The sequence below is a fragment of the Hipposideros armiger genome, unplaced genomic scaffold (genome assembly GCF_001890085.2).
Source record: "Hipposideros armiger isolate ML-2016 unplaced genomic scaffold, ASM189008v1 scaffold_80, whole genome shotgun sequence".
Taxonomy (NCBI): Eukaryota; Metazoa; Chordata; class Mammalia; order Chiroptera; family Hipposideridae; genus Hipposideros; species Hipposideros armiger.
In genome coordinates, this window is record NW_017731430.1 from 718,834 (window position 1) to 731,774 (window position 12,941).

At 39.5% G+C, this 12,941-nt stretch overlaps 1 protein-coding gene across 1 annotated transcript in view; it reads right to left on the bottom strand.

The window, feature by feature from the left end:
* Positions 1-12,941, bottom strand: part of TRPA1 (transient receptor potential cation channel subfamily A member 1) — a 65,966-nt gene that overhangs the window by 49,211 nt on the left and 3,814 nt on the right. The window contains exons 2-7 of the mRNA XM_019643589.1: positions 10,491-10,650; positions 7,292-7,467; positions 5,220-5,327; positions 2,234-2,342; positions 1,886-2,031; positions 1,120-1,425 (exon numbers count right to left, since the gene is read on the bottom strand). Coding sequence (XP_019499134.1) covers positions 1,120-1,425; positions 1,886-2,031; positions 2,234-2,342; positions 5,220-5,327; positions 7,292-7,467; positions 10,491-10,650 — 1,005 coding nt within the window. The remainder of the gene's footprint in view (positions 1-1,119; positions 1,426-1,885; positions 2,032-2,233; positions 2,343-5,219; positions 5,328-7,291; positions 7,468-10,490; positions 10,651-12,941) is intronic.

Here is a 12,941-nt window from a genome sequence, read left to right on the forward strand (position 1 = left end):
TGACCTTGGGATTTTATAAGTTCCTCGTATGATTCTAATGTGCAGCAGCTGGCGTATCTTCAGTCTAGAGGTTAGTCTATCTATTGAGTTTTTGTTTTATTTCAAAGGCTATTTTTTGTTTTCATTTCTAGGGCTTCTCACTGGGTCATTTTCATGTAACAATCTTTGATTCATAAATTTGTTTCTTCTCTTTTAGCTTAATCTATTGTTACATAACTGATTATCCATTCCTTTAAATTTATGAAAGTCTTAAATATCCTTCTTATTTTCAGATTACCCTATAATGTCTATTTCCATGGATGGAAAATAGCCTTTTGTTGATTTTGTTGTCTTTTGTACGTTTTCCTTTATGTGTTGAAATTTTATTTGCAAACTCATCCTAAGTGGGACTCCTTAGCGTTCTTTCCATCCAGGCGTATCCCAGTGGCCTGGTAGTTTGCCAATGTGTACGTTGATTCCCCATCTCCCCAATTTAGAACCAGGTCTTATATTGGTAGCTAGAGTTTCTTTTTCCCTCACGGATATTGTAGATTTCCAGTAGGTATATGTCAGCTCCCTTCTGCCATTCCAGGCTACCAGCATGCTCACAGCTGTGTGTGTGTGTGTGTGTGTGTGTGTGTGTGTGTGTGTGTGTGTGTAACAGAGAGATGGGCTGAGAAGGCTCATCTCCACCACCTCTTTCACTCACACAGGAGGCATTTTAGTCCTTTTCTTTCCAAAGGAATTGAGCTCTCAGTCTACACTGCCTGTTTCCTGTCCTAGCAGTGTCAGATGCTTTTTTCTCTCATGTGGATTTCTGTGAAACTCCACAGCAATATTGATCTTGTTTGGGGCTTGACTTTCATTGCCTAAAGCGGTATGTTTTGAAAACATTTGTAATTGTGGGAGTGGGCGGACAGAGAAATGGGGGGGGGCGGGGGGAAATGAAACATCCATATATATCTGCACTAAAAATGAGGATAAGACACACAGGAGGAACAGATTAGAAAGGGTGTGGAAAGCCATGTCTGTTGACCTCCTGAGCATACAGACAGCTAATCCCGGGGCTGTAGCCACTGGACTAAGAATTGACGTGAAATGCAGCACTGGAGATCTTATGCCATGAACAATCTATTTAACGTTCTGTGATTCCAAAGGAGCCGGTAATTCCCAGTTGAACCCAGGGCCTTTGCTATCCCTGTTCTTTCCTTTTGAACTGCAGAGTCTCTGCTGTACAAGTGCTTCCAGTCGGGGATAATGTAACACCTGGAAACCGAAACTGTACCCAGATGGGAAGGCGGTAGCTTGCCTGTGAAGCAGCGTCTCCTGGTTTCCGTCCACGGCATTCACAATGTCGCTGCTCCCAGAATAGGAAGATATCATCAGTTTGACAATCTCGGTGGCTCCCTGGGTGGCGGCAAAATGAAGGGCTGTGCACTTCCCGTTCTGTGAAGAGTTTGGTTACCAGAATCAATGTCTAAGCCCCATTTAAGGATATAACCTAAACTCAGCTGTGAGTTTTTTCTTCCCAGGTCAACAAAATCAAGGAATATGGAATGTAGGATGAAGACCAGTAATCAGTTTCATCTACTGAAAAGAATCAGAGTAAAAATCATAGCAATTCCGCTTCCTTGCAATCGGACAGCTCTTGACAGCTCTGACAGTACTCCTGTCATTATCAGTATCATTTTCTTTCCTGGAGCTGTGTGTGTGTTTGTAACTGTTCTCGGTGGCTCTCCAAATTCTTTACATAGATTGAAATGTGGGGTATTCTCTTGTTCTGCTTCTACAGGAACAGGAACTATCTATTTCAACCTAACTAACTATAAAAGAGCTATAAAGCATTTTGGAAACTAATTTATGACAGCTCTAAAATAAAAATCTCATGTAGAATATGAACGAGTACCTCCATCAGTTCCAACTGGGCACCGTTGTCCAGGCACATTTTAATCATTTCCAAGTCGCCACTTTGAACTGCCATGTGGAGAGGGCTGGCTTTCCCGTTATTCACAAAGTTAATATGAGCTTGTCTGTTATACCCATTTTCTTCACCTTTAGAAGAAAATAAAATTCAAAATAACAAATACTATAAATAAATAAAAGGAATTTTTTAAAAAAAAAAAAAGAAAGAAAGGACATTTGGATATACATAAAAGGCCAGGTATAAATTCTATTAAATATTTTTCAAATTAATAGCATCCACCAATAGTAGAGGCTTCTTTATAGTATATAATGTAGAAAAGTCTCTACTCACCAAACTTTAATATGATTTCCATGCATTTTTTGGCACCCGAAAAGGCAGCCTGGTGAATAGGAAAACATCCCCACTTATTTGATTTACATGGCTTAGCTCCCTTATTTAACTGCAGGAAAAGAAAGAACAAGAAAAATGGCAAAGGTTACAAGTTAAACCCCACACCGCAAGGATGGACAAGAATGTACATACCTCTCCCAGGCCATTTCTCTATTCTGTGCCTATGTAAAGCTACAGAGAACAGCTTCAAATGATGAGAAATCTAGGTAAGAAGGTAATCTTGGAACGATGCTAAGGTTCTGAAATACAGATACTTTATTTTTTCCAAAGAGGGGGTAACAGTGTAGACAGAAAAACATCAATCTGGATACCCCAGAAAACTAAATAAACTCAACCCATTTTTCAATGGGATGAATGAGATATTTTTAAACATTAGCATGACTCTTCCTATACCCTCTCAATTCCTTCTACAAATAAGGTGACACTGTTTCCCAGATTCTTCTCCTTTTATTTATGTAAAATTAGGAAATGGTTAGACCAGCACTTTTGTTAACTATGAAAATCAGGTATTTTTCACTAGTGGAAGTTCTCTACTAAAAGATGTTGGAATAACTGAATCATGTTACCTTGACCTCTGAGTCAATCATTTTCAATTATTATTTTCTATAGATCGTTGGACTTTGGTTTTGTTTTAAGTACCTTTTATTATCACTAAAGAAAAGACTGTGAAAAAGCAGAAAAGTGTGAAGAAGCAAATATTACCTGTAATGTCACCTTTTAGGGACAGCACTGTTTTACATTTTAGACGACAATATATGTTTTGTCTTATTTCTTTGCAAAGGTAATTTTTATGTGTATACTGTGTGACCCTACTGTTCAAAAAAGTTTTTACTTAACAATATTCTTTAAAAATATGATTTTATCAAGTACATATTCCATTCTGGGGTACACGAAACTTTATACAGTGAATCTTACTAATTGAACTTTAATTTTTTTTTTCAGTTTTCTCCCTCTGATATATATATATAATACCACTGATGTGAACATCAGGGATCACTTTAATTATCTCCTCGGGATGTATTCCAAGAATTGGAATCAGTGAGTAAAAAGTATTCACATCCACAGTGAATGAAATTCCCCAACTCATCAAAATTTTTCTAACACTGTATAGCAACAAGGTTTTTTCATCCTTCCAATATGACATGAAAAAAAAAATCTCATTGTTTTAACATGTTTCTCTTTGATTAGAGAAATTAGTTAAACTTTATGTGCTCCTTGCCAACCTTTTATGTGCTCCTTGCCAATCTTCTATGGAGTGTTGTCTTATAGATATAATTATATGCTTTATCTGCTCAGGTTCATTGATTTGTTATAAGCCAATATTGAACTATCTGTATATTCTCTGCATAAAGCCAACAGGTATTTTATGTTATTCTTTTAATTATTTTGATGACTTAATTGCTAGTATTTTTAAGGTTTTGCATTTATATTTATTTATATCGCAAAATTCATCTACATTTTTCTTTTGGGGGGAGCTCTCAAGTTTTGAAGTTATTATTACATTTGCTTCACAAAATTAATCTGGATGTTTTCACTGTTTTCTTGTGCTGTAAGAAGGTAAACTAAAATGGAAACATTTTCCTTAAAAGTTGGAAAGAACTTGTAAAATCTATGAGCATGTAATATTAATGATTTGTGGTTTCCTACACATCTTTCTTTTTTTTCAGTTAACTTTAAAATTTTAATTACTTTCAGCTATTAATCCATTAAAAAAGGATTTTCAAATTTTTTAGGATATAATTATGCATACTGATCTTTTGTCATTTAAAAATTACCATCATTTCCAGGTAAACCCCTTTATTATTTCTAATTTTAATTATGTGTGCTTTATCTTCCTCTGATTTAGTTAGACTTGCTGATCTTTGTCTATTTCATTACCTCCTTTAAAGAACTCTTCATTTATCAAATAATTCAAAATTATTTTTTTTCAACTTTACTATTTATTTATTTATTTATTCCAATTTTCTTTTGGTTTATTTGAGGCTCTCTTCTAAATTCTTGGCTTGAGTGTTAGTTAATTTATTTTTATTCTCTTTGTGGTACAATCATGACAATTTATAAGAACATGCATTTTTCTCCAAGACATCCAGTAAATATGTTAGGCCATATTTGTAAATTTAAGTAGTAGTGAGAGATTTTAAAATTCTTTTATTTCATTTTCATACTCTCTGGGAAGGTGGGGCGGGAAGAGCAAGTGGTAAAAATATAGAATGTGGCTTGAATAACATACAGGTGATTAAGTAATATTTGAGAGAAGCTATTTACTGGGATGCTGGTACCACCCTGGGAAGGGGCATTGCATGGAACAGGAGTCAGGCATTTAGATCGGCGCGCCCAGGGTTCTGCTGGGCCGCCCCAGAAACTGTCACCCCAGAGAGAAGGCGGGCCCTGCTTTTAGTACTGTGGCTAAGGGCCTTACTTGTTCCTCACACAGGGCTCCCTTGGTGAGAACCCATGGCAATAATTTCTTCTCGTCTTGGTGACATAAATGGCTATGTTTCTCTTGGCTTTTATTTCATGGGCCCAACAGTAAGTCTGCAGTTGACTACATTTATCTTTCCTTTGACTTATCCAGAAGCTCAGAGTCAAGTGTATGACCCACGTTTATTAACTAACATACAAGCTATCATACTTAGTATTTTGTATTCTAGCCAGACCACCTTAATTTTTCCTTTCAAAACTTTCTTTTCACATCGACCTTCTCATATTTTCTTTAATGCTTCCCTGTTAGCGTTCTGTAAGCAATCTCAGATCCATTTCAGGTTTAAGGGCTGTGTTCATAAAGAAAAACATAGAACTCTTTTATGACATATTCTCTATATTTCATAGTTTGCTAAGAGAAACTGAGAGTTGTAAATAACAATGATTCATGCTGTACTAATGAAGAGGGAAAGAAAACAGAAAAAAATATGATTGAAATACAAACCAGCATCTGCAGTGCCTCACTGTTATCTTTGGAGCATGCGATTATCACAGCAGTGTTTCCATTTTCTCCTTCCAAATTAATATCCGTGCTGCTGTGCTCAATCAAGACCTACCCAAAAGAGGGGCACAACAGTCAAAGGTTAACCTGCCGGTTTCCCAACAGCGTCCTTGTCTTCTCCTAGATTGTAAGCTCTCCGATGCCAGGGACCATGTCCCTACTCATCTTTTTTCATCCCTCTCCCACAGCATCTGGCACAAAACCTTGCTCGTAGCGGGTACCACAGACATTTCTCAAATAGATGAAATAATGGCGATGTGAAGGCAATATGGAGTCGTGGAACTGGACGTAGAATATGAGTTGTAGATACTAGTTAACATAGAGCTCCCTTAGTATTTCTCACTTGTATTAAGTGAGCTGTGTTAACCAGTATCTTCATGAAAAATCTGTGGCGCATTTGGAATGTGTGGGCTGGGGAGGTACACGGGAGAGAGAGAAGGGAGAGATGGAGAAAGGAAGGGAAGTGGGGAGAGGGACAGGATGAAGAAGGGAGAGAGGGAAGGAGGAAGAAATGTTTATTTACCCCCCTCTAGTCATTTTTCTTTTCACCTAGAATACAAGTATTCTGGCAAACGTCAATTCTCTTATAACCCAATTTTGCTTCTTGTTCTGGTGTCACCCAGGAAAATCTTTGTCATAGCCGCCATTCTAGTTTATAAATCAGTGGTGGGCTTGTTTCTAAGCTTTCTTTTCTCTTTCTATGTGATATTTACCTTTCTGCATTTGTGGGCCTGAAGAATTCTGACTTCTAATTAACAACAGCCTTTCAACTGTTACCTGCCATTGAATTCCCAAATCACACTTTCGGAGCCAGGATTAATTAAGTCAATGGGCATTTGTTCCTGAAAAGAACCTTCAGAGGAAGCCCAAGAGTTCCTTGGAGAAACACTACGTGAGGTCTCTGGGGGTGGGGTTCTTGCAGTCACTAGTGGCCCGACCCAGATGATATAGAAGCAGTCTCTGGCTCCTGAATAATGCAGACATTTGAAAAACAAACAGGCCGCTGGCAGAGGCCTTTGCCATAACCTCCTCAAGGGGCCTTCCTGACTCCTCTTAGGTTCTGATACCCAAGCTCTCCCCACCCTTCAGCCAGAACCCAGGTTTACCCATTTGTTTGTTCATTCGTTCATTCAACAGCCGTCATTTATCAGCAGTGCTGAGGACTTGAGATACTGAGATGAGTCACACACGGCCCCCTCTTCAAGGATAACCAGCCAGAGGGGGAGGGAAGCACTTGAACATGTGATCACAGTATCCTGTGCTATGAGTTAGAATCAGGACAGAGCTATCTAGTTCTGGGGTGTGATCCATCTGTAAACTGATTCCTCTTTAAGCAAGCATGTGTTTTCTAGTGTGTCCATGAGACTTTGACATATAACGTAAAAGCCATGGCCTAAACTTTACCCTTTAGGCATTGACCGTGGTTTCGTCTATTTGACCAAACTTACTCTGAAAAGAAAAGTCTTGAAAAACAGTAAGAAATTTCCCAGTAGTACCACAGTGTCTTCTGCTAAGACTATCACATGCCATCCACTAGAAAGAAAATAGTAAATCATAATTATGTTTTCTGTCTTCCCTGAGGCATTCATCACCTTCTTCCTTTTAATCATTAAGTCAGTCAAGAAAAAGCAGCAAAGCATTAACTTGCTTTAAGAACAAAATTATTAATCCTTGCTTTTACCAGTTATATGACATCAAGCAAACGATTTCATTCTCTGGGCCTCAGTTTCCTCAGCTACGAAATGGGAATAACAGTAAGCTAACTTCATAGTTTGTTTGAATGAGGATTTTTTAAAAAAACTAAAACATATAAAGCCCTTAGACGAATGCTTGGTCAGTAAGAACCGTTTGCTAAAGATGACTGCATCATCATCATCATCATCATCATCATCATCATCAGTTGGTCAGAAGTCAAGCTAACAGTGGAATCATCACATTGTATTTGCGCTGGCAGCTCAGGTTGGCCATCCTGGCCCCAGCGGAGACAGCGGACGTGGGTCCCAGCCCACGCGTACCTTCACCACCTGGTTGTGCAAGCCCTGCACGGCGAGATGGAGGGGCGCCATCATACTGCAGTTCCGAATGTTTGGGTTCGCTCCTTTGCTAAGAAGAAACTTAACGCTTTCAACCTGGTTTTTCTCTGCAGCCCAGTGCAGAGCAGTGTTTCCATAATCATCCATCGCGTTCAGCGCTAGAAAAAAAGAGACCAAAATACAAGTTAGGTTTTGCTTGGACTGGATTGAACACCCACTGCATCCCTATTCACTTCAAAGCTAAGTGCCAAGTGCTACTGTGCAGGCTTCACCCTCCTGATGCAAAATAAAAATACAGCTTCCATTCTGAAGAAACATCTAAGGGACACCTGTAGAGGATGCACAGAATTATGACACTGATTTTGTCCAATGAGGTAGATGCCTGTCTATAGCAACGATAAGAAATAGATCTTTCTATTGCTACATGTTTTTATCTATGGTATTAATTTGGGGATTGTTATAACATATTGAGCTTAATGAAAGCCATAATTATGTGCCAGGCACTCTACCAGGATCCATATAACCAGTATTTCATTCACCATCCAATAGCCCACAAGGAACCAGGACCAATTATCAGAAAGCTGAAGGCCCTGAGGCCTTAGAGAGGCTCAAAATGTCGCCAACAGTACACAGCTAGTACAGAGTTTGGGAAGGTGCCTTAATTCTTTGAACTTTGGTTTTCTCATATTCAAATTTGGTTGAAAACAAAAAAGGAAGGAAGGGAGGGAGGGAAAGAAAATGTATATTGGGTTGTCAGAAAAGTCATGACGCATTTTTGCAACGAGAAACAGAAAAAGTACGTCATGACTTTTCCAACAACCCAATATATACTTGCAGCGTTGGGAGGAGAATATCAAATTATGTTTTCAAAGATCTTAGCAGAGTGCTTGGCCCATATCAGTGCTTCAGAAAATGTAAATGAGAATAAAGACACACTACTAATAAACCACAAGAATGAAATTAGAGCTTGAGTCCCTGATATCACACATGACTTCCATGTATTTCTGCAATACGATATATTTTACTTTTACCCTGCGAGCTCAGCATAACAATATGCCTTTTCATACTGTAGCATCTTACGTCTATTCTAAAAGAGACATAACTGACTGCTTGATCAACCTTTTTAATTAGTGGCAGTATATTTTCACGTCCGAAGAGGAGGAAAAGTAGCCACTTACAGAAATGATTTGAGAACCATCTACAGTACCTGGAACCGTGCTGTCATGTCTGTCCTTTTTAAAATTTATCTCTGCACTGTATCCTTTCATTCATTACAAGTACCTCATTCTCAACCACAACACCACACACACACACACACACACACACACACACACACACACACACACACACACCTCTTGTCCATTCTGTCTAATGAAGTCAAAGCACTTTATTCAGCATTTCAGTCAGCACCAAACTTAATTCAACAGGGGCCTACACTTACAGACTTCCATTCACTAATTAAATAATTGAATTTGGCTTTTATCTCCACCGCTTTTCAGAAATCATTTTTGCAGAGGTCCTCGAGGCCGTCTACTGTAAGGTGTATTGTGATCTTGTTCCTACCGGATCCCTTCGTGGCAGCTGATCTGCCAACTCATCTCTCCCAATACCTTCTCCCTTGTCGTGTGTGTGCTCACTCTTACGCATCGCTGCGGGCTTTTCCTCTGCCATCTGACCCTTAGTGCTGGTACTGGCCCCTTAGCTACCTTTATTGGCAGTTTCATGGTCTCCTAAAGGATTTCCATGCTTGTCCACAGCCCCAGCTACCTCCTATGCCACAGTGTCCCTGCAGGGCTGGCTCCTTTCCTTCTATAGTCCCAGTTGTCTGCTGGATATTTCCAAGTGGATGTCCCCTGGGTGTTCCAAACTCAGTACAGCCAAAACCCAATTCATTATCCCCTCCCACCCCACACTCACGTTTCTTCTGTTTTCTTCTATGCCTGCTTTTCTGGACGGCTATACTACCAGCCCAATCTCCTAAATTAGGAGCCTCAAAGTCAGCTCATCTCCTTGCCACCGACTCCTCCCAGTCAGCCTTTCGTCAAGCACTGTTGACCCTATGTGCAAAATAGTTCTTTTTTCTTTTTTTTTTCGGTGTAAGTCTTCAATAATTTATTTTTAAGAAAATTTGAATTTGTTTTGCTAAATTGGTTTTAAATTTACTTATTAATAACTTCTTTAAGTTTCTCTGCAAGCAATCTCCTCTTTAACAATGTTTGCTTCTCTTCTGCTGTCATTTCTGGTTTCTCTGTCATTTCCTCTGCCTCCTCAGCAGGTTTTTCTTTCTGTTCCGAATTTTGCATCTGCTTGGTCCTCATATCCTTTCTCATGGACATCAACTTATCTCTCTTCTGCTTGAGATAGTGTTCTCATTGCCGAAGCTCTTCCGTACCAAGTGTTGATAAATTTGCTATTGGTCCTTCAATGCTTGCATGTTCAAAGCCAGGAATCTTCAGGCCTTTTTGTGGGGCGGAGGAAGTTTCAGGTAACATTTCCAGATTTCTTGCCACAGGTTATACTGATTGATTAGCAAAATGCTCTTTGACTTCTGAGGGTGGGTGTGCAAAATGTTCACTAAAAATAGTTCTTGAATGTCTCCCTTTCTCCTTACTCCAACCTCAAAACCCTGGTGGAATCCCATGCCCTCTTTACGCCGAAATAGCTTTCTAATTGGGCTTCCACCACTTCCAGTGCATCTTCTATAATATTGACATTACCTTAAATTATTAAGGCCTCATCATCCCACCTCACTGCTTACATCTCTGAGGCATCCACCTTCCTTATTTTACTACAGTTGAGTTTTTCAAATGCGGTTCAGTGTATGAGGCTGGGGGTGGGGGATGGTGGCTATGCCATATCTTCTTAGAGTGTCAGTTTTGTTCAGTGATAAGCAACTGAATGTAGACTATTTCAATGGAAATAGTCTAGGAAGATACATAAAATGTGTATGAATTTTTATGACCTATCAGGAAACTTCAAAGAAAATTGGTGCTTGCTGTGCAGTGTCCCAGGTCTATGCACCGGCCTTGGCAATATTTCAGCAGAAAAGGTGGAGCAACAATGGTCTGTGGGGATGTTCAGACCATTTATAACCTGGAACCATCTACCTCATACCCCTCTTCCCAATGAATCTCATGGGATGATGAACAGGTAGCAATCACTGTGATTGATATTTTGTTACCTTCACAAGAGGAGTCATTGATGATCATCTCCATCAGCTCAACTTCACCTTCTTCTGCAGCATTATGCAACGGGGCGGCATTCACATCATCATACTTGTGTATTTTCTTTTGCTTCTTCATACATCTTTGTAATTCACTTGCGCTTCCTTCAAAAACCACCTAGAAGTATAAAAAACATGCTACTTCAAACAAGCATATGTAAAACTTATTAATGTAAGTTAATTGTTATAAGTTACAATGACCCAAAACTGTCATGCTTACGATAAGGTAACATTGATAAGTACATTCAATAAATGATTTGATTTTCTGATTAAAACTTGTATATGCTATAGAATTAAAGGCCCTGAGAGAAGTTTAGGAGTAAATGTGAGGGATATGATTTGAGAAACAATAAGTAGAGTGAAAATATAGAGGAAGTCTCTTGGCCAGGTGAAAACGTACATAAACGACATCATGAGGGATGTCGGTTATTTAAAAAGATTTTCATGCATGCAAGGATTAAGTCCAGCGATCTAAACTGCTGCCCTCTCTTTGGCCTTCCTGCCGACTCGTACAGTGAATTCCCATCCAGTGTTTCCGTCCGTATATACCGGAGCCGGAATCACATCTCAGCATTGTCATGTCACTCACTTGACCAGTGTCTAAAATGGCCTCCCACTCACCCCTGGGAATGAGTATTCCTCTTCCCAGGGTCCCACCCACAGCAGGCCAAGCGAGGTCAGGTTCCTGTCCTCATTGTTCCCTGCATGGAAGGGCCAGCATGATCGCGCACTTACTTAGGGCCAGACTTCAGGACACCGAGAGGTTACGTCATTTGCCCAAAGGCACACGGTAAGTGGCCACGTCGGAATTTGAACATGGAGGTACCTGGAGTATATATTCTGGAGGAGTGATGAATGCTAAAAATCAACATACACTAGAAGCTGCAACTAGAACCACCATCCTACAATGAATGATGTGACAGAGTAATGTAAAGTTTAAGATGGACTTTGCACAAGTGGCTGCCGTCACCAGCCTGTAAACATGTGATTCCAAACATGTGCTCACGTCCACTGCTGTCAGGGGAGGAGCAAGAACCTTTTGAATACCTCGTTTTTCTCGAACGCTTTCCTTTCTTCTTCGTGCTTTTTCTAGTCATCATCATGACTGGACTGACAATGATTTATCACAAATGACATTATGTTGCCTCCTTGGGAAATTTTAAGGGAACAGTGTCAGTATTCTGCTTTTGATTCGTTCTCACAAGATAGGAGGAAAAATTCCCAGATAGGTCTTTTTCTTGAAAAGCTCATGACTGAAATAGAATTAACTTACTAAAAAATTAAATACATCTTTAAGAATCATCTTATGTTATGAATGTTACTATAGCAAACAATTTGACAAAAGCCTTCATGTCATAAACTGCCTCTATGACCCTGCCTTGCATTATTACTTACATTTTTATAAATATTTTGGATCAAAAAGTATATTACGTTCCTCCTAAAATTGACTAGTGCAGCCTGTCTTAACATCTGTATTAACTTATGTTTTATTTCCCTATTCAATGACTTGAAAACTCTTCAGATCTGTTTTACAAAGAAAATTAAGAATTTTCAAAACCCATTCATTATAATTCATATTTAATACTTCAATTGACTGACAAGATTTTTATTCGACGTTGCTTCTAGAATTCCTGCCTACATTTGAAAGTGAACATTTAGATATTATCCATAAATATGAACGACATACCTTATGCTATTGCTAACATTTTTTACATGGTTCAGATATGAAAGTATCATCGGTCACACGCCAGCTTGGAGGGTCCAAGAATGGCACTGAATTAGGTATTCTGATATTTGGTGCCTAAGGCAAGGCCAAAGCCAAAACTGAATTGCAGATTTGGACCGCAAACTGAGGCTGAAACCAAACTCGGACATGTCCCTGCCACGCCCACCATGGTCCCTTGGGGGCCAGCTCTTTTGGCACCATGGCGTGTGCATGTGCCTTTGTACTTGGCCTTCACCAGGCTTTCCACCTGGATGAATGCACCCTTCTCGCCTTGTTTCCAGTCCTTGTTTCCCATCTTCCCGTAGCCTTCCTAAATCTTCCCTCCTCCTCCAGGCCTTCCTGGATGCCATCCTCCAGCCCAGCCCCTCTCTCTCCATCTGTCTCGTGCACATGCACAGTGGAGTTTTCCAGAGGCCACAGATGTGTGGTACAGCACAGCGCTGACAGTTACTGGGATGCATGCAGTGTATTCTCGTGTGTTTAAAGGTTTCCCCACTTTAACTTCTGATAAAGTAAATATTGGTAGCTGTAACCCCGTAAACAAGCATTCTTTGGAATCATATTGTTTCAGTTGAAAAGTTCTGAGACAAAAAAAAAAAAAAAAAAAAAAAAGTTTGAGGAAGACTCTAATTATTTCCTAACACTGTCAATGCTAAATGTGCTCACTACACAGTTGGATACTT